This window comes from Gallinula chloropus (genome assembly GCF_964237585.1).
Source record: "Gallinula chloropus genome assembly, chromosome: 8".
NCBI lineage: Eukaryota > Metazoa > Chordata > Aves > Gruiformes > Rallidae > Gallinula > Gallinula chloropus.
The window spans coordinates 3,493,570-3,513,425 of record NC_140093.1 but is presented as its reverse complement, the minus strand read 5'-3'; the positions used below and the strand labels follow the sequence as shown (position 1 = coordinate 3,513,425).

At 44.7% G+C, this 19,856-nt stretch overlaps 1 protein-coding gene across 1 annotated transcript in view; it reads right to left on the bottom strand.

Moving 5' to 3' along the window:
• The window catches only part of HS6ST1 (heparan sulfate 6-O-sulfotransferase 1), a 182,081-nt gene extending 162,760 nt beyond the window's left edge, over positions 1 to 19,321 (bottom strand). The window contains exon 1 of the mRNA XM_084267657.1: positions 18,505 to 19,321. Coding sequence (XP_084123783.1) covers positions 18,505 to 19,022 — 518 coding nt within the window. The 5' untranslated portion in view covers positions 19,023 to 19,321. The remainder of the gene's footprint in view (positions 1 to 18,504) is intronic.
• Between the last annotated feature and the right edge of the window lie 535 nt (positions 19,322 to 19,856).

Genomic DNA, 19,856 nt, shown 5'->3' with positions numbered 1-19,856 from the left:
ATGTCCCTTCGTGCAGCATTTACTTGATCCACAACCAACCCCCAACCCTCCTCTCAGAGTTTTCTAGCATTGCTACAATCTTTTAATTTCTCTTTTAAGGAAAGGTTAAGCCAGAAAAAGAGAGGCAATACTAATTCCAGCCCCCATTTCAGTTACCCACCTCCAGTTTCCTACAGGTGGTCACTCCCTTCATCGACCAGCCTCCCTGCAGACTCACATTAGGTATGGCACAGAAACACAGCAGCGGGGGATACTGAGAAGATAACAGGGCACTTCCAAATCCCTTAAAGAGGCTCTGCAGATGATGGGACACCATAAAGCAGGGAGGGGGGGGGGGGGGGGAAATAAACAACCCTACCCCTTCAGATTATGCCACCTGAAAAACATCCCTCTATCACACTGCTCATTGCTGGTCCTTGGTGTGGTTTTAGTCCAGGCAAGTCAATGATCTCACAAACAAATTTTGGGCATAGCTCAGGAATTAGCAAGGGCCTGGGACCTTTCCCAAGGGACAGTTTGCATGTAGTCACTCTGTTTGGAAGGGTGGCAAGAGTTGAATATTACAGACATGAGCTGTTTCATGTCAATTTACTACAGTGCAAAAAAAGAATCTGGGAATGTGCAATTCACTGCTAATTATCCTTAATAGACTGTCCAAGCCTCCATCTTTAGACCAAGACTGGTTTAGGTCAGCTCTGAGGACCTTAAGCTCATGCCTAATGGGAAAAGCAACACAGGGATCAGGTCTGCTCTACAGCGACGTCCTGCAAGAGTCTCACAGAATGACCCATGAGAGCGAAGTTACTACCATGAGCAAGAGAAACATTTGAAAGCATCAAAAAATGGAATTGTATAATACAGGTAAGGAGAGAAACAAGTTTTAAGGGACAAGACGGAGCAACAATTTTAAATTCTCAACTGTCAGGTTACCTGCAGAAAAGATTACAAGGTGTCTAGATACCTCAAGATGGAATTACACATCTGATTTCTGTTTAGCCTGGTAGGTTTATTTGGAGTGTTGATATGTACGGTTCCAATGGCACTTAAACTAAATCCCAGGTCTGCATTTCTTTTTAACAGCCTAGCAACAACAGAGATAAATGTTTATAACCGAGGAGTAGACAGGACCAGACTCAAATTTATGAGATTCCTGCCAATTTAATTTGAGGTACCTTTGTGCCCCCAGGTTCTGAAAGGATGGATGACTTGACACCGGGAGAGAGTTCAGCAGAAGAACGTGAGTGTTATCACAGCACTGGTGATGCCTTCTGTACATAGTTTGAACTGTTCACAGACAAGAGCATGCAGAAGAGCTTCAGAACAATAGGAGTCATCACACACATATCTATACAGAAAAACAGACTCATACAACAGACACTACAATCAATGTTGTAAATGCTTAATTTCAGTCCAGTCCACAGAACACAGAAACCCCTGTGGAAAAGGCAGCGTGCTGCATGCCAAATTAAACTGTGCTGGAGTTGAAAATGTTGCTTCAACTTCATTTCCACCTCTGTACTGCCATTCAGCAAACACTGGCTGCTCTCTTGAAAAGTCCATGTGTGGGGCAAGAGGCAACACCAGGCAGAGCTTGGAGATACACTGCCACTGCCTGATGGAAGCTTGAGCACCTTCCCACTGTCCCTTGCCAACAGAATTAAATTGTGTCGTTATAGGTGCTTTGGACAAGGTTTCTAACAAAGCATTTTCTGTCTTGTTTCCTTCCAACATATAGAAATGCAAGGTAACACTCTGCAGTAATTCCTATGTGTTTTGTGGCATAAAACTTGCTATGCTTTTTTCTGCAGCAATGCTGCTGCTTAAGTCAAGACAAGTATGTAGCAGTGGAATGACATAAATGTACCTCCAACAGCTGTTCTCTGAAGGACAGGAAAACATAACGAAAGAATAAACAATGCTGGTTTATTCCACCCCTTCAAATTCTTCAGTTAAACAAAAATGCAGGAATCTTTCTTGCTCCTGAAAGCATTGCCATCTCTTCCTTTACTCAAAAAAAGGACAAACACAAAACTAAACTCAAAGTCTGAAGGACACCTTTGTGTTTTCTTGCTGAGGATTGATTGCACGGGTAACTAGGTATGAGAGCTGCTGAACCTGATCACGCTGTATTTTATGCCTATATACCATAAAATGACAGGGCTAACCAGCCTACAAACTGGACAGCAGTCTGCTCACGTACGGCAATTCCCATAAAGCAGATCAACCAGTGATAAGGCGTTTATTCCTCAAAGCCACTGTTCCAAATCTGCTTTTTCAGAACCTCTGGCATGAGCACAGCACCTGTCAAGAGCTTCCTGTGGTCTAAACCTCCCACACGTACCTGTTCATGGAAACAGAAAGTTATATCTGGACTAGTCAAACCTGGGAAACCATCTGAGACCGGACCCTACAAACTAACTGAGTAACAGCACAACCTCACTGAAGCCATGTAAAATTAAGCCAGAAAAAGCCTGAAGGCAAATGGAGATTCTTGGCCAGTGAACTGTGGCACCTTCCAGCGTCCTCTTGCTGCCCTCCCTTCTACCAGGATGCAATGAGAGGCAGCACATGAGTCCAGGCTACACAAGGCCAGACAAAGATTAATTGCACCAGAGCCTTTTGTCTTGCTGCCTGTGAAACCAACTGCTCTGACTACAAGTTTGCATGAACAGCCCAGCCCTTTTCTCTGTCAGAGACATGAGTTCTCTTTTGTCCACTCCCGATTAGATCAATACTACTACAGTGCTCCTCACCGAGACACCTGATCTCCTGACAGCTGGATGAGCCACAGCCCAGCTCTGAGCTGCCCCACTGCTACAAGAGCTCTGAGGAGAGCTGTAACTTACAGAGTCCCTTAGCATACCTCTCCTGAGACCGTGAACCACAACTGCTACCCATGCTTGAATTTCATTACTGAATCGTTGAAACTAAACCCAGACTTCTCAGAAGTGGCTAAGAATCCTGTGACAGGTTTACTTAGTTCTGTGGCTTCCAGCCAAATCCCATCCAAAATTCCAGCCAAATTCCAAACCAATTCCATCTTTCTGGGGTTGAGTGCTAGCAGAGTGCCTGCCTTTATAATTCTCTCTTTTTTTCTGACACAGAGGAATAGAGGTGAAAAGGGAAGGAGAGGTGGCACCAATGATTAAAAGAAAAGAACAAACAAAATTGAAATTGTAAAAGGATGTTTGCTCTAGTGTGTGAGAAACACGTCATGCACGTAAGTGGTCTCTGCTCACTACATTTGCACCCAACCTCCCAACACCATGACGGTGCAGTTCCTACATCTGGTCCAGACTGCTGTAAGCAAGCAGAAGACAGCAAATACTTTGGACTCAAGAATGAGGGAGACGTCTGCTAACCTTGCCCTCTGAGGTAGGCAACCAGCTGTAGCCCTTCACATAGTTCCTCTCCACAGGTTTACAGTGCAATATTTGAAGGTCTGTTATCAGGTAAGATAATAGCATGCTACTCATGCCATGAAACCTGTGGGCATGTTTTTGTCACAGAGCAGGTGGGAAGCAGCTCGCCCATTTCCGCAGAGGCTGGAACACCACACCTTACCATGGGAGAGGAGCAGACACCAGGCAGGCTGAACAGAGCTATGACCTGCCAGCAATCCACGCCCTCACTTTGCACTAACTTGTTAATGGAGTCATACCCTTACGAGCTCATAGTTCAGAGACACCTCCCTTCTCCCAAACAAGAGAAACTCTAGATATAAACAGGAACCAAAGCTACAAAGCTGTATGAACGTTGAGAAAGCTGGACTTCAGATTTAAAGCCCAGATCCATGCTTATTTCTGGAACTAATGCAGTGTCTCTTTCTGCCTTCCTGCCAACTGGCAGCAGAAAGCTGCTCCTGTCTCCTGGGCTGGCTTACAATTCACTATCATCATAAAAAATTTCTTCGGAGCTATAAAGTGCCATTACAAGGAGAAGAAAAAGAGCAACCAGTACCTGACTGAGCTACTGAAGTGACTCCTGTTGTGAGTATGCTCAAAAGTCTTGTTTCAAAGGCCAGGTTTCTCCTACTCCCTGTTTTGGTGCCTTTGAGGCACCTTTTCTTCTTGAAGGTAAATGTTTTTGGTTCTTTTGTCCAAGGAGCCCTTGTATCCATATATCACAGAACTAGAGATGATTTGTGCAGGTCCGGATTGCAGTTTGGACACAGCTCTGGATATGCTCCAACAGCAGTGACATACACTGTACCCACGTCTGGTTCTACCATCACTATTTTATTTACAAATGGTAGCAGAAGAGCACTGTGGCATGACAGAGGCTAGTTGATGAAATCTGAAATCATCAGAGGAAGCCTTACGACATTGTGAATGACTTGCCCATTTCCATAGCTCAGCTGCTCCATTTAAGTCAATCCCACATGCTCAACTAAGACTGCAAAAGAAGCAGGAGTCTACTCAGTGCCATACAGATAGCTGCATTTGTAGAGAGGACATCTGTCACCTAAGAGCAGCACTGAAAGTACTGACCAGATGGTTTGAGCTTTTAGGGTTTTAAGCATGTTCCTTTCCATCTAGTGACCTGGGGGCAGAAACCTCCAGTTATCTCCTTACATGACCTCACAGCACTGGTCCCACCTCCACTTCTAACAGAGTACTTAAAAGTACCGTTCTCATGCTTATACTCCTCCTCCCTCTCCTGTGACAACATCAGCTGTGAGCTGAAGGGAATGAAGAATGAATTTCTCATAACCAGCCTGTAGCTTTCCCATACAGGCTCGGAGGTGTCATTTACAAGCATGGCTTAAAAGCATGTGAACATTTATAGAGTTTAAAGGGAGCTTAAACAACTAGGCCTTTGTTTCAACTTGCATCATCAAGCAGGGTTAAAAAAAAAAAAGATTATGTGACATGTCGTATATTTGTAGCTTTAGCCATTAGTCATGTGCAACTGAGTTATAAATAGGAAGGAGGAAGAAAGGCAAATAACCAGAATGAGTTGGTATAACCAGCTCCTGCTCGGAGTTCCCTCACCGCTATAAACACTTGCTTAATTATTTTCTGGAGCATGAGGCCTGTATTCTTAATTGCAGAAATCCACAAAGGTTCAGAGTTCTTACACACAGTAACTGAACGTGTTTGAAGGGAGGACTGTTTGTGCTTTATCCTGTGGGAAGTTGTTAACGCCCAGTCATTTCCCCCTCGTATTCTTTCCTCGCTGACTCCAGAGGCCACTTCACATGAAAGAGTTTTTCTTTTTCTGACAAGGACATTACAGCAGTATGCACTACACAGCAAATCCAAAATCATCCAAGAACTTAATAGCTGACACCTTTGGCATTCACTAGCCTGGGGTATGAGCTATACAAAAGGGGTTTTTTCCACACAGGTTACAAAATGATTTTCAGAATAATTTGAGATGCTGTGGTTCAGCATCTGAACCATCATGAAACTGCTTGAGTTTCATGCATCTATCTTAACATGGTTTGGTTTAAACTTTCACAAACATCCCAACACAAACACATTTTCCCATGAAAAGAAGTGGTAAAGGACCATATAGATTCCTCACTATGTAGTTGTACTGACTCCCATAAGCTCTTCTCAGCTCCTTTCCACAGTAGGCAAGAGGCTCTGAATCTCACTTACCCACAACAGTACAGGTGACAAATATAACTCTTCTCTTTGTTCTCATGAGCAATTATTTCCAGATTTAGGATTGGCCAGGCTTCAATCCATAAAACAGATTTTCACGGCAATCCCCAAATAACTTCAGAAGTCAGGAAATATCCTAGTTAGGAAAGGGGTGGATTCATCCTGCCTGAAGTATTTGGCAGACCAAGCATCCCACATCTCCCAATTGTTCAAAGAATCCATCCCTCAATTCCTGCAAGACTTCCAGCTGGGTGTCACTCTGACAACCGGAGCTTTATCATAACCAACCGCCATCCACGTGATATAGAGGAGAAACTATTGATCACCCAGCAAGTTCTATAAATTGCAGTTGCACCCTTCCTATTGTGATTTATATTGTCATTACAGTCCAACTACACCTCAAGCATCAAGTCCTCCCCCTCCAACACTAGCTAGAGCACAAGGAAGAATATGCCCTCATCCTGAAGGCCCTTCAAGAAAGCCACTGGGGGAAGTTATTTCCAAATGGAAGTAATCATGCTGTGGATAGTCTGCAAGAAGACTGACCTCTTCGTTTATTTCAGGACATTTAGAAGATCTTTACTTATAACGTCTGAGTGACAGGAAATCTTCTCACAGTCACTCTGCTACACGATCCAATCCAAGCTCCCTCCTTCAGCAGATCTGTGACAGGAAAGACCACACTGTCCAACCTTCCCTGTGGTGAGCTGTACCTTACTACTACTGTAAGCACACAGAGTAGCACTCAGCATGCACATGTTGTAATCCTAGTCTTGGTGGGCTGGCATATCCCTTGGCAGGCAGTTTAACCTTTGCCTCCATTTCTGTATTTATACAAAGAACACGTAATATCCCAGCTCAGCACGGCACAGGGATTGGCAGTTATTCCACAGAGGAATTTGAAGCAGCAGCATATGCACACATTCACATCCCACACATGTGCTCTCCAAGAGCAACAGGCCTTCCCCACCTTTGTTTGGTAGTGGCTTCATCACCTGTGGCTTCAAGACTGGGAAAGGAATGGGATACAACCATCGATTCTAGGATTTCTCCATGTTTGGGCTGGCAACCTTCAAGAGAGCTCCAAGGTGATACATGCCACAGATAATAATAGTGTACTTCACATCATGGGGACATGGAGACTAGGCAAAGCTTTCTGCTGCCTTTTAGAGATGATGCCTGGGCTATTCACAAACTGACATCCAGGTATAGCAAGAGTCTTCCCTCTTCATGTACCAAGAGAGTTGGCTGCTGGTGCTGCTTCCTTCACATGCAGCTGTCCTGGGCCAGTCACAAAGGAGCAGCTCCCTTAACAGCTTTGGTGATGGGGTGGGGAGCAATACACAGCTGCCCCAGGCACCCTGAGAAACCAACCACCCCTGCACTTGTGCACTCAGCTGTTTGAGAGGAATAGAAAACCCAGGCTGAACTGTTACAAAACCCAGCACCCCCCAACATGCATATATCACCTTACAGTTCAGCAAGGTAAAAGCTGGCTGTGCAAACAGTGTGCATAACCCAGTCTCAACACTGTCAAACACACACAGAAACTTGCCCGAGCAAGCCAGGACAGCCAGTGGGGATAAGAACAGTTTCTAGTAGCTTCCTTGAAGTACCTAATAATACAGGCAACAGCCCAGCTTTTGTAATACATGAGTTCCACACCCCTGGCTGGGCCTTTAGCTGGGATGAAAACGGGATGGACAGTGGTCAATTCCTTATTGCTTCCCAGCTGGTGAAATCCTATTAAACAAAACTGTTTTCACCAGCCAGTTTCAAAGGTGTGGACAAAACCAGTATATTCCTCCTGCTCCTGTGACAAGCACTGTGGAAACATTTCAGCCAAGTACGGGAGTGTTTCTTTACCAGGAGCTGTCATCATAGCCAGGTTAACACCTACACCAGAACCACTGGCATAAGCAGAATCCAGAGAAAGGTTTCTGAGGAAAGGAAGCTCGAGGAGGACGTGTCAGATACAAACACTTGACTGACAGGCCTTTCATGAGAAAGCTGCTGTCATTTGTAAATATATGACCTACCCAAGATCACCTATAGATAGCCATTTCTTATTAGAAACAATCAACATTGGGCTGTTTTATTATTTTTTCAAATTTGAAGCCTTAAACCATTTGGTGATTTTTGGTTTATCATTTCAATATTTGGAGCTGGTGTTTTCATTAAAAAAAGAAAATTACACTCTCAAACTGCTGTCCCACTTGTCTGCTTGTAGCCTGACTTATGAATACTCAGGGTTGAAAACTGGGAGTATCTGGCTATTAAAGTGTAACTAGTAAGCAAAAATAGTAACTGGCTAGTTTGTTACATGAGACTGGCTGCATGAACTGGTGTCAGCTTCATCCGATTTGGTAAAAGTCATACAAAACAGCCCTTTCTGAGCAGTGTTAAGAGGCTCATCACAAGACAGTAATACCTCACTCTAAAGATTTGAGTGAATTGTTTGTATTAAATCTGACTGTTGAGATTAACGCTTGTTTCTGATGTTGGCATAGCTATGTTTTGGAAGCCTAGAGTTTCCTGACTTACTCAAAACCAGGCTCTTCAAGTATCAGAACAAAAAGAAAACCCAAATAAAAATCTGAGGACACAGCCAGGATTTGAAAATAAGCTGTGTGGATTTTCTTTTCATAGTCTAAAAAACGTGAAGTACAACCATCCTCTCCATCACAGTCTGCAGTCCGAGAACTCCGAAGCCAGAGAAGAAAATTCAATATATCGATTTCAAGAAGACACTATTGGAGCAATCAAGGTACAAGAGGATGCCAGCCTGGAGAAAAGCGTTAGTTCAGGGGATGGAAAATAAAGGTTATTCAGATATTATGAAGAAACAACACATTGCTTACACAAAGCTCGTCTGCAAAGCAGAAGACAAAGAGCAGGGTTGAATGCTCTGCCCAAATAATGGCTTGAATAAAGGAGGACGATATTGACTCCTTAGTCTTTAGCATAATATTACATTTCAAAATCAAAGCCACCGGTAGCAACAGTAGGAATCCCGATACGTGTAACACGATATGGTCGTTAAAAATACAGGACCTCATTACAATAATGGTGAAATCTTTAGCCAGGTCGAAGGCTCTGTTGGAGTCAGGCAACGCTTTCATGAGAAAGCTGCTGTCATTTGTAAATATATATGGAAACGTGGTCAAAGAAATGAAAGGAAAACTCCAGGGGAAAAAAACAACAAACAAAACCAGACCCAAAATTATTTGGTCTAGATGTGTTGTAAGTAACACCACCAACCTCAACAGTGTAATCAGTGATGGAAACTTCACTCCGATGCTTGGAGCGGGAAGTTTGTTTGCCCTAGAAAAGACACTGAGGTATTTATTTCCCTGAGCTGCAAGAGCTCCTACACACATGCACCAGCTTCCTTGTGCAGCACACGATGGATGAACTATTTCCCTTAATGTGGGGTTTCATCTAAATGCCTCCTACTGTACTTGCTTCAGCAGACAGGATAAATCTGTTCAATCTTCCCCCTTGCAGAACTACACAAGACACATCTGTCTTTTCTCTTTCAAAGACCTAAAAAAAAGTACAGGTGGCAAGAAAGAGAAGGGAAAGAGGCAAAGAACAGAAGAAGGAAATCCTTTTATGATTTGAAGGCAAGTCTTTTATAATTTAAGGCATTTTAACAGAAGGGACGGTTGACTGATTATGATTATACTCTGTGATTCTTGTGCTCCTTGTTCTTTCCCCATCTCCACTAGGAAAGCAAAGCCTGTCAGGAAAGTGGTGAGTCAGCATGCTGCTGCTGTTTGTCTTAGCTATGAGGCATTGATTTTTTTCCTCCAACGCTTTGATATAGGGTCACAGGTAGCCTACCTAAAATCTTTGCTGAGAGCAAGGGGGTCACGGCAGCAAGAGATGGTTTAAACAAAAAAGTAATTTCTTTTTACAGTATTTGCTTGGACATGTTTATTTTCTGAGACACCTGAGAGGAAAAAAATACAAAAAAGACTTTCTGCTTTACGCTGTTAAAGATAAGACAGGAAAGAACAACGCATGCTCTTCACACAATCTTCTTTCAAAAGTCACTGAACATTCCCCTGTAAGCAGGTATCCTGCACATGCATGTGCCTAAGTAACACAAGACCTAAGGCTACAACGTAAAGCAACTCCAATACGTAGAAGGACTTTTCAGAAGGCAGCAGCACTCTGACTTCTTTAGCACTTGTCCATAAACAAGGCCCCTTTCAAGATATCTGAGATTAGACAATGAAGAGTCACCAGGCATCCTGAAACTCTAAGCTACACTATTTGGGCAGAAAAACCTTAGATCATCTTGCTAGTTCTTCAAGATAAACATTAACCAATAAGGCAGCTTGGTATATGTTAAAACCAGAAATGCCAAGAGGGCTCAAGAAGCTCAGAAGCCTCACCCCTTGCATAGGACAACTCCATAAAAGGAATGACAGTATTTTCATCTGCAGTGAGGTGTCATCAAACAATCTCTGCTTAATAGGCTGGAGATTAGTTGTGAAGCAAAACACAGAGTCAGACCATAAAAAGTTAATTGCAAATCACTGTTTTCTTGTTTAAATTGGCAGGAAATTGTGAAATATTTCCTCTATAAAAACATAGGTGAGCTATTATGTGGAATTTACCATTAATAGGGAGAAGGGAGGGAAGTACAGAGCAAAGTAGCAATAACATGCAAAGAAACCAGTGGCATCTGAAAGAGCCAAAGCCACTGGACAGAAAAGATCTGTACATTGATGTCTAAATCTGAGATTTATGGCCAAAGCCAGCTTTAACACGACCTTTTAAGAGTTGGTTTAGTTTGCAAACCAGGTGCTATTTACTCCATACCTTGTAAGAGGCTTTGAGATTTACAGGTGAAAGAACTATGTAATTATTACAGCTAAGGGATTCGGGTTGCAGTTAGACATGGACAATAAGAGTTTCTTAATTGCTTCTGGACGCATCATGAGAACAGAGATGCCTCAGAACATTTCACCTCCTTAGCTCTACTCAGCAGTTTGTAGGGAGGAAGCAGCATTCTGTACAGTGTATCATACTTCTGAAGCTAAGCACGGAAATGAGAAGGGGTGTATGCCATTTAATACAAGTAGGAACAACTAAACCCTATTAAGTATGTGATGTGCTTTTTGTTTGATGATCCCTCTCTGCACAGACCTTTCCTGAAAACACTTTTCCCAGCCATAAGATATCTCAGGCTCCAAGAGCCGTGCACTGGTAAATAGCTCCTCCTTTGGCAATAACACACAAGACTATCTGAAGCAGCGTCTTCTGATCTGAAACTTGACACGCTACAGTACAGAGGTGTTTAAGGCTCTTTGTGTCTTCATGGCAATAATCTCCAAAGGACTCTTCAGAGAGATTCTCAGACTGGGTTTTCAGCAGAGTACTCTGTTACGGAAACAGAAGGGTGAACAAAGCTACATCAAACACCGACTACAGAAACTGTGTCACCTTGAATCCCTTCTAGTGGTTATTTTTTTCCTTGTCATTTCTTACCTTCAATTCCTTTAGAAAAAGTAGAAATTTGTCTGGTTTTAAGGTCAACCACCATTTCAGAAACAAGAGAATTTGTAATGGACTACTTCAGCTCTGTGTTCCTCCCGTGCTTCATATACTCTCTAAACACACTATCACTAACATCTTTCTTTAGGAAGACATTCGCTTCTGATGTTTAAGTATCATTCCCTTCAATCTACATCAAGCAATTCTCCATCAAAAAATCTTGACTTGGCAGCTATCACAATTGTGATTATCAGGAATTACATATGATGCTTTATCTTTGCTTGACAAAGCACAATTTCAGTCAATAATGGAAAATTTGTCTCGCGTCTAACACTGTCTGGAAATACAAGCATCAAAGATCAGTTTTGTAGAGTTAAACTATGCCACTTTGGCTTTCTAAAGCAAGCCAGAGTGTTCACTGGCGAAGTCTTACCTGTTTAAAGTATCACTGCCACAAATTCGGCACAGCTGCTGCCACATCAGTTGAAGTTTCAAATAAAGAGACACAAAGCACCGACCTGACTCAAGGCAATTGTCCACACCTCCTTCCCACGTTTTGAGATGTAGAAGAGCCATAACTTGTGCAAGACAGCAAGTAGGGAGACTCAGAACGTGCGTGGTACATTCGATAAACCCGACAGTCCTAACTGAACTCAAAGTCGGGTGCGTTTCACCTCTACAGTCACTCTTTGCTTCCAGGTCAAAGTAACTAGAATACCACAGCCACAACCACAAACCCCCTTTGACTAATCTCTATCATGATTCTTCAGTGGCTCTGCTTGTCACTGTTGTGACTAACATTTGGGTGAGGAGCATGTTGGCAAGGAGTCATCTAGGACTCTGGTGAGAGCAGGAAGCGTGGGCACTGCGTACAAATGTGACTCAGATAAGGCACAACATAAGTTTCACCTACGAAATGAACTCAAAGAAGTTTTCTTCAATAACTCTGGGGCTGCACATCCTGAATTACTTTCTAGAAAACAGGTCCCAGGTTACCCTCCTCCAATTTCTAAAACAGGCAGCCAAAAGCTTCTGCTGACTGCTGAACAAATCCATTAAGTCTAACCCTGCAAATCAATGAGTGAAGAGGCCACAAGAGGAGGCTAATCTCTTCCTCCTTCCTAGAAGGAACAGATGGCCCAGAGGGAAGGCAGTATTGTAATAATCTCCAAGTTATAAAATAATCCCCTCTAGCAGCGCTTTCTTAAGAGGTATATGACCTCTTCCAGTTCACATCCTAATATCCAACTAAAGACCTTCACCAGTCTCCTGCGGGGAAGAGGTCTCAACACACATACCCAGGCATGTCCCACCAGGTAAGCCTGCAGCTGTTCCATTGGGAGACATCAAATTCACACACACTTGCAGATCACACATTATTTTTCCCCCAAAAGCCCCTACAGCACTAACGAACTCCAATTTTCTTAAATCACGCCAATTTTCTTAAATCACATGAAGTTCAGAAGCAGCACCGCTCAAGATCACATCAGTTTGGAAGAGATACATGCAGACTAAAACTGCTGGATCAAGCAGGACCATTCAGCAGAGCCCCAAAAACAGGGCCTGGCACTGCTTTGGCTGAGATGTTTCACCCCAAGTGTTGCACATCGCTGTGTCTGAGTAATTAACCTCATAGAAACAATCACGTGCTACTGCAGCGGAATCTGTCAGTTGTGCATTCACAGTGGACCATTCCTTAAACACTCTCCTTAGCCTGTATCAAAGCATCAGGTTTGGTTATTAATAAAACTGAAGCCAGCTCTATTAAAGGAATTATTTCTGAATTGCTGTTTAAAAAAAAAAAAAGAAAAAAAAGGAGGTTATCAAAGCTTTTACTCAGAAGAGAATAAATTTTTGTTTGCAGACTGGGCCAGGATAAGGACAAAAAGGCAAATTCTGAAATCTAGGTCTAGGTAATGAGTATTTGCAAACTTCTAAGCAGAAAAACAGATTTACTATGTTATGACGCAACTTCTGTTTAAAGTTTAATGAAAAACAGACAAATACATAGTTTTACAAAATCAGGCTAGTGTGAGTATACACTCAAGCGGGGACATATCTAAGGTCACATCCTCCTGCTTTGCCAACAAAAGGAAAAAAACCAAATAGCAAGAGCGATTAAACCTGGTATACTGGCCAGAAGTCTTAAGCTCAGATAAATACAGTACCCCAAACTTAAGGTAGCTGTTTGCAGAGCTCCAACTTCCAGCTACTTGTAATTACTATGTTATGTTTAAAGATTTCCACTACAGAACTATACATCCCTTCAGAACTGTTTGGCTCTGAAAGACCAACCTGGCTTTATGGTGAGCACAACCAGGCACAGAAGGTTTCATATCCAACTAGCAGACTTCAACATCCTCCACACACAAGGGGTTTGAGAGAAGAATCAAGCTACTGCAAATATCGATATAAAGCTATTTCCCCACCAGTCTTGAAGAGAAACTAGTCCGAGTGGAACTGGCGAGTGGAAAAAGTGTCCCTTGCTCCCTGCAGACAGATACTTCACAACCAGCACACCCAGATCCACAAAGAATGGTAAGCCTGAGCTTTCAGAAGACATTAATATTATAAAAATGTTTTGGTGAAGCCTTTCATTCTCAAACAGTTGGTCTCTTGACAACGCGTCTCCGCAGCTCCTAAGCACACATATAACAAAACCCTCATCAAGAACAGATCCTGCAAAGGGACAGATTATGTGGTTGGAAGCTGTGAAAGTTCACACTTCAGAAAAATCAAACTAACAAACTGCTGAGCCCTGTTAATTGTTTCTTTAAAAAAAACCAACCCAACAAAAAAAAAACCCAAACCACCAAAAAAAGCCAACAAAAACCCAACCCAAGACATAAGCTGTAAATAGCTTATCAGAGAAATTTGAAAACTTGGGCTGATCTGTTTGACAGCTGCTTTTACTAACCTGCCACAGACTTCTTACATAAAACCAGGCAAGTTACATTTCTTTTTTTTTTCTAAAGCATATGAAATCTTGAGGAAAAAATACTGACATTAGGAGCATGCACATATTTTTAAAATCCCTAAGAAATACTTCTGTAATTTTTTTTGTCCATAGATGAACTCAGAAACCAAACTTCTATGACAGACTAGCACAGAAACCCATACACAAAGCTGAGACTAAGCTAGAGTCTTGAGGCAGCTCATTAAAAAACCAAACAAATAAAAAAAAAATCAACCCAAACCCTAAATATCTACCTGGTGCCTGAAACAGGGTAACAGAGGCAGAGCACGTGTTGTGAGCCGGGGGTGCAGGGAGCCTGCAATGCCCTTCCAACACTGGAGGAGACATGGATTCTCCACAGCAACAGGCAGCTCCATGAAATGTGGTTTTAAGAGAGCTGTGTGTTAAAATCCTTTCCACATGAATAATGTGTCTTCAGGAAAACACCAGCTTAGATGCTCTTGTTTTCAAGGCAGAAAAACCCAGTCAGAGAGCAAGTTGTTTGGTTTGGATTTGGTGGGGGCTTTGTGAGAAGAGGTAGGAGAGGAAGCACACAGAATGCCTTCAGCATAATTTATTTGTTTTATTCTTCCTGCAGTCAAGCTCACGCATGAAGCGTCCTACAAGGACAACTTCAGAACACCTAGCTCTGCTCTTGAATCACACTTCTTGGAGGGGCTAACAAGGGAACCTCTCCAGCTCCTCTAAGGGCTTTCCTTCAGTCCTTCAACAGAGGAGATAGCAAGTTACTACAGGATCACTTCAAAGATTTTTTTCCTAATTCTGGAAATCAAATTAAAGAACCAAGTTCAGTATATTTTTTTTCAGAATGAACTGAAGGAATGAGATCTCTTGTAATTCCAGATGAGACAAATTTAAGGGAGAAGCTCACAGAAACTGCTTAGCCTCTGCTTTCTGAAATATCATCACTGTGACTCAAACCATGCATCCCAGTATTATCTGCTTTTTAAAAAAGTCTTTGTGGCAGTTATGCCTAACAGCACAAGGAATAAACAGGCCTCCATTCCCAAAATCTGGGAATATAGCCTCTACTAAAGCTATAAAGAGAACTGCAGCTTAGTGACTTAACTGATAAACATAGCCAGCTTCAGAGTTCCTTGGAGTCCCAAGTTTTACAGCCCACAAACAAATCAATCTCTTTCTTTTACTGGCTGTGTATAAAACATAACATTTGCTTCAAGGAGTGTCTGTCCAGAAGTCTTTTGAATACAAAAAAAGGGAAACAGGAAAAGTCACTAGCTGAGGGGATGTTATGGGATGGACACAACACCAACCAGTAAAGTTTGGGTCCGGTTTGGGGTTTTTTTGGTGGTTTGGTGTGGTGTGTCCCCCAGAATAATGCTGACCCAGTAGAGCTAAAACACTCATCTCTAACTTTTCAATGCAAAAGAAAGAAAACAAGGAAAAAAAATTGCAGTCTTTCGCAGTCTAGGGCTCCTAATCATTAAGTCTAACACAGAACAGCAGAACAATAAAGAGAGCAAATGCATTGTAAATTTATGTACCATGCACAGGTTATGGAATGTAGTGCAATAGGGCACCGTGCAGTGATAAAACCACATTCCTTACAAAGTTAACAGCTTTGAGCTCATGATTTGTACATGTGGGCAATACTGAATGACCTTCATGCTTTCCAGCATTCACTAGAAGGCAGATTTATTTGTAATCACAAGTCAGCTGTTTTGGTTTGGGGGGCAAACTTGTAAGTTGGAAGAACAAAGCTTTAAACTTTATGTTAAGTAGCGAATGTGGAGGCCAGTACAGTAGGTTTAAAAGCTGAACTGGAAGACTGTGCTCTAAAACACCGAGCGGATAATACTAGAATGTGAGTGAACTCTGCTAGAATGGCTGTTTCCTGCTCCTTTCTCTTTCCTTTTTTTCTTTAGAAAGAGACAGGCATTTTCACAGTTTAGTTCCATTACAGAACAGCAGCCTCTCTAGCATCTGCCTTATGTAAAAACATGTCCTGCTTCCATGATAAGAGATCCAAGGTTCACAACGGGGAAACAGTTATATTGCTCTTAGTGTAAAGGACATAAGACGGTGGTTCTTCTAACAAAGAAAATCCATCAAATTCTTATTTAAACAAGCGTTACCTATCTCTAATCAGTCGTTTTCTTAACCATGAAGTAAATAATACTTTGGAGAAGGTGCCTACTAAACCAGACCGCAGTTTAGCGGAGCAGGACAGTAGTATTAAAATAAGCAGCAGCTGTTCATTGCACCAAAGCCATCCTCGGGATCCAACGCACAGCGAATTCTGGTGTTTTGTTTAAGAGACCAAGGTGATAAACCTGAGATTATCTAGAGCTTCCACATCACAGTTCTTACATTGCTAACAACAAAGCACATCATCCACCCACAGCTTTTGCAGTGCTAAAACCAAAGTGGGAATTCAGATTGAAGAGAGGAGACCACATTAAGCAGAAGGATTTCTGGATATGCACAGACATGAGGGAATGGGACAGGACAAATTATTTGTCCTACACATTTAAAAATGGTTAAGAAAAACGCCTAGACAAGCTTATAGTTCCTGATGTTCTGAAACAAATGGCAAAGAAAATCTTATTTACAAACATGGAGATGAGGCAATAGGCTTGTGGTTCTCAGCTTCCTAGGAGTTGCAGTAAGGCATTTAATTGCTACTTCGCAACTTGCGGTGCCCTGTTCTCAGGTGCCTGTACAAAAAAGTAACTCTGAGTAGGATGAGACAGTTACACACTGAACACACAGAGGTTTGGGTACAAAACTGCACACAGAAGCACAGGAGGCACTGAGACAATTAATTTATACAAAAACCTGGTCTTGATAAAAGTCTTTTATATAAGGTTAATGGTTTGCTAGACAAGTGCAAAGGTTCATAAAATGGGTAATTTGTTCCTTTTTTAAAAATCTGATTTGACCTTTGTGCATTTTTCCTTACAACACTTCGCTAAAGTCTCCAACAGCACCTAAACAGGCTGACATATTTTACTTACAGGTGTTTTCAAGCACCTTTTACTAAAAGGGACCACAGGAAAGCCTGAACACTCAGCCCTTTAAGATACATACTTCAGTTTGCTGCTCCTGGGTCAGGCAGCATGACAGCAATCTGTGCATAGTACTTGGATGACTAACACTGAAATGGGTTGAAAACAGCAGCAATCATGACAGAGACAATAAAGAACCCCAGCAATCACACCCAACACCAGTGGAAAAAAATTTAAAAATGAAAATATTTTCAAAAAAACACAGAGAAAAGCCAGTTACAGTGGTAAAACACTTTCTTAAAGGCCACTTTTCACTAGAGGGATCATGTATGGTATTAACAATATGTACATAAATAAAGCACATGGCATAAGCAAATGTTAGCACAAGATCTTGGACACCTTTAAGAATAAAACTTAAGGGCAAAGAGATTACAAAGACTGTAATAAAAACACTGATATGTCAAGGAAGGTGTGTGTGGTATTAGAAAAACGTTCGTCAATTAAAAGAAAGAGAGTCTCCTGAAACGGAAGACACAAAGGTATATTGAGCAAGAAGAAGATAATCTTAGAAGATCTTAATATAAGCCACTGTCTTTACCAGAGTACTTTAAACAGAAATTCCTCTGAAGCTTATCATTTACAAAGAGAAGAAGGCAGAGAGATAATGGGATAAGAGGGCAGAAATGCACTGGGTGTTCAATGGGGATGCACAGAGGGGTGCTTTAGGTTGGCTCTGCCTCTTGCCTGGTGCACAGGCGAGGAAAACACAAGCAGCATGTACAAAGCAGCTCATTTCCTTAAAAATTTGTCTCGAGTCTCCCATCAAAATAAGCTGCAAGGAAAGAGCATTTAAGGGATGTTTTCTGCTGCGTACAAAGAACTGTCAGGCAGGCAAGGGCGATAAGACAAGGGGATAAGCATGAGGGCCGGGGAGCTGGTGTGCTTCTCAGCTGCGCTGGGGCACAATTTCAGCTAGAGGAAAAAGGGGTGCACAGGCTGGGGCAAAGTTGATTACAACAAGCTTGAGGCTAGGGTACGGTGTAACAAATGCTAAAGGGTGACAAGGGAGCTCCGAGATAAAGATGAAATATTTAGAATAGATGAAGTGTGGCACAAATACATAGGGTCGCTATGGGGTCCACAGAGGCTGCTGGAGCAGAAGACCACGGGCTGAGGGTGCACCGTAAGAAGTACGTGGGAGGGAGAGCCGCGTGTTTGCCTAGGAACGCAGCGGGAAGGCGCAGGGCACAGCCTGGAGGACGAGAGGGGAGGACAGGTGAACCGGCTGAGGAAAGGTCCAGGGCTGGTCAGGGCACAACGCGGTAGCAGCGTGCTGCAACGCACCCGGAGTAGGTGGGGGGGGGAGCTAGGGCCAGCGGCGGCGGGGTGCGCGGTCCGAGGGGCAACGGTGAAAGGGGACACGGCGGCGGGCCAGTACCTGGGCGTCTTGGCGGCGGCGCTCTCTCGGCGGTCCAGCACTCCGGGCACGCAGTTGGTGAGCTCGGTCCAGTCGGCGTGCAGCCCGCAGCTCCAGCCCGTGGAGAAGCGGGAGAAGAGCCAGGTCTCCCGGCGGTTGGGGCGGTAGCAGGTGCACTTCTTCTGCCCGGGCCGGCAGTCGCAGGGCACCTCCAGCCGCACGTTTTGCACCAGGTGACGGCCAAAGGTGGTGCCGCCGGTCTTCTGGATGTGCAGAAAGACGATCACGTCCTCGCCCTTCATGTCGAAGGCGAGCTCCCGCTCCAGCTCCCGCACGGGAAAGTAGTACTTCTTCACATAGTGCGGGTCCGGCGTGGGGAACAGGTCCAGCTCCTCCGAGTAGGAGCGGCCGCTGGGGGAACCCAGGCTCAGCCCCGGCCCCACGTACTGGTACAGGATAAGCATGAAGCACACCGAGACGGCCACGATCAGCAAGAACTTGCTGGTCCTCTCAACCATGGTCCTTCCCGCACGCTTCATGTGTCACCATCTCCCGGGGCTGCCTGCGCTGGGCAGACGGCGGCGGTGCCGGGGGGCGGGCGGCGGAACCCGGCGCCTGTGCCAGCCGCCTCCCCCCCCCGCTGCTCCCCGGAGCAGAGCCTCCCCGGGGGCGGCGGGCCGCTCCCTGGGTTGCCTCGGCTCCCCCCTGTCCCCGCCCGCCCCGCCGCGGGCAGCGCCGGGAGCGGGGCAGGGGCTAGCCCGCAGCCAGCCGCTCCAGAGGGGCCGCGGCAGCGCAGCGAACTTGGGAAGAGAGGGGCAGGAGGGGGGCGGAGAGGGACCGAAATGCAAAACCAGTCCCCTCCCGCCCTCCCCCCCACTTCAGGAAGCCAACCCCATCCCGCCGCTGCCTCCGCCGCGGCACTCCGCCGTGCCCCAGCCCCAGCGGCACCGGCACGGCAGCGCCCGCCCCCGCCGCCGGCTGCACACGGGCTCGGCTCGGCCGGGAGCGAGCGCTTCCTGCCCGCGCCGCGCCGCCCCGCGCCCGGCATGCACAGCGGCGCCGCCGCCGCCGCCCGCGCCGCCCCGAGCCCGCCCGGCTGCGGGCACACACCGAGCGGCGGCGGCACGGCGGAGCCGCACTGCGCTCAGCTCTCAGGTTGGCGGCTCCGCCCGCAGCCTTTCCCGGCTCCCCGGCCCGGAGCTGCGGTCGCCGCCGGGACCTCTCCCGCTGGCCCGGGCTGCCCTGGCCTCCGCGGGACCGCCGTTTTAAACGCTCGCACTGCGGCCGCGGCTCGCTGAAGCACTCGGCTCGCGGCAGTTTCAGGGGCAAGCGCTTGATGCTATTTCCAAACAGCGAGCCTTGGCGCTCCTCGG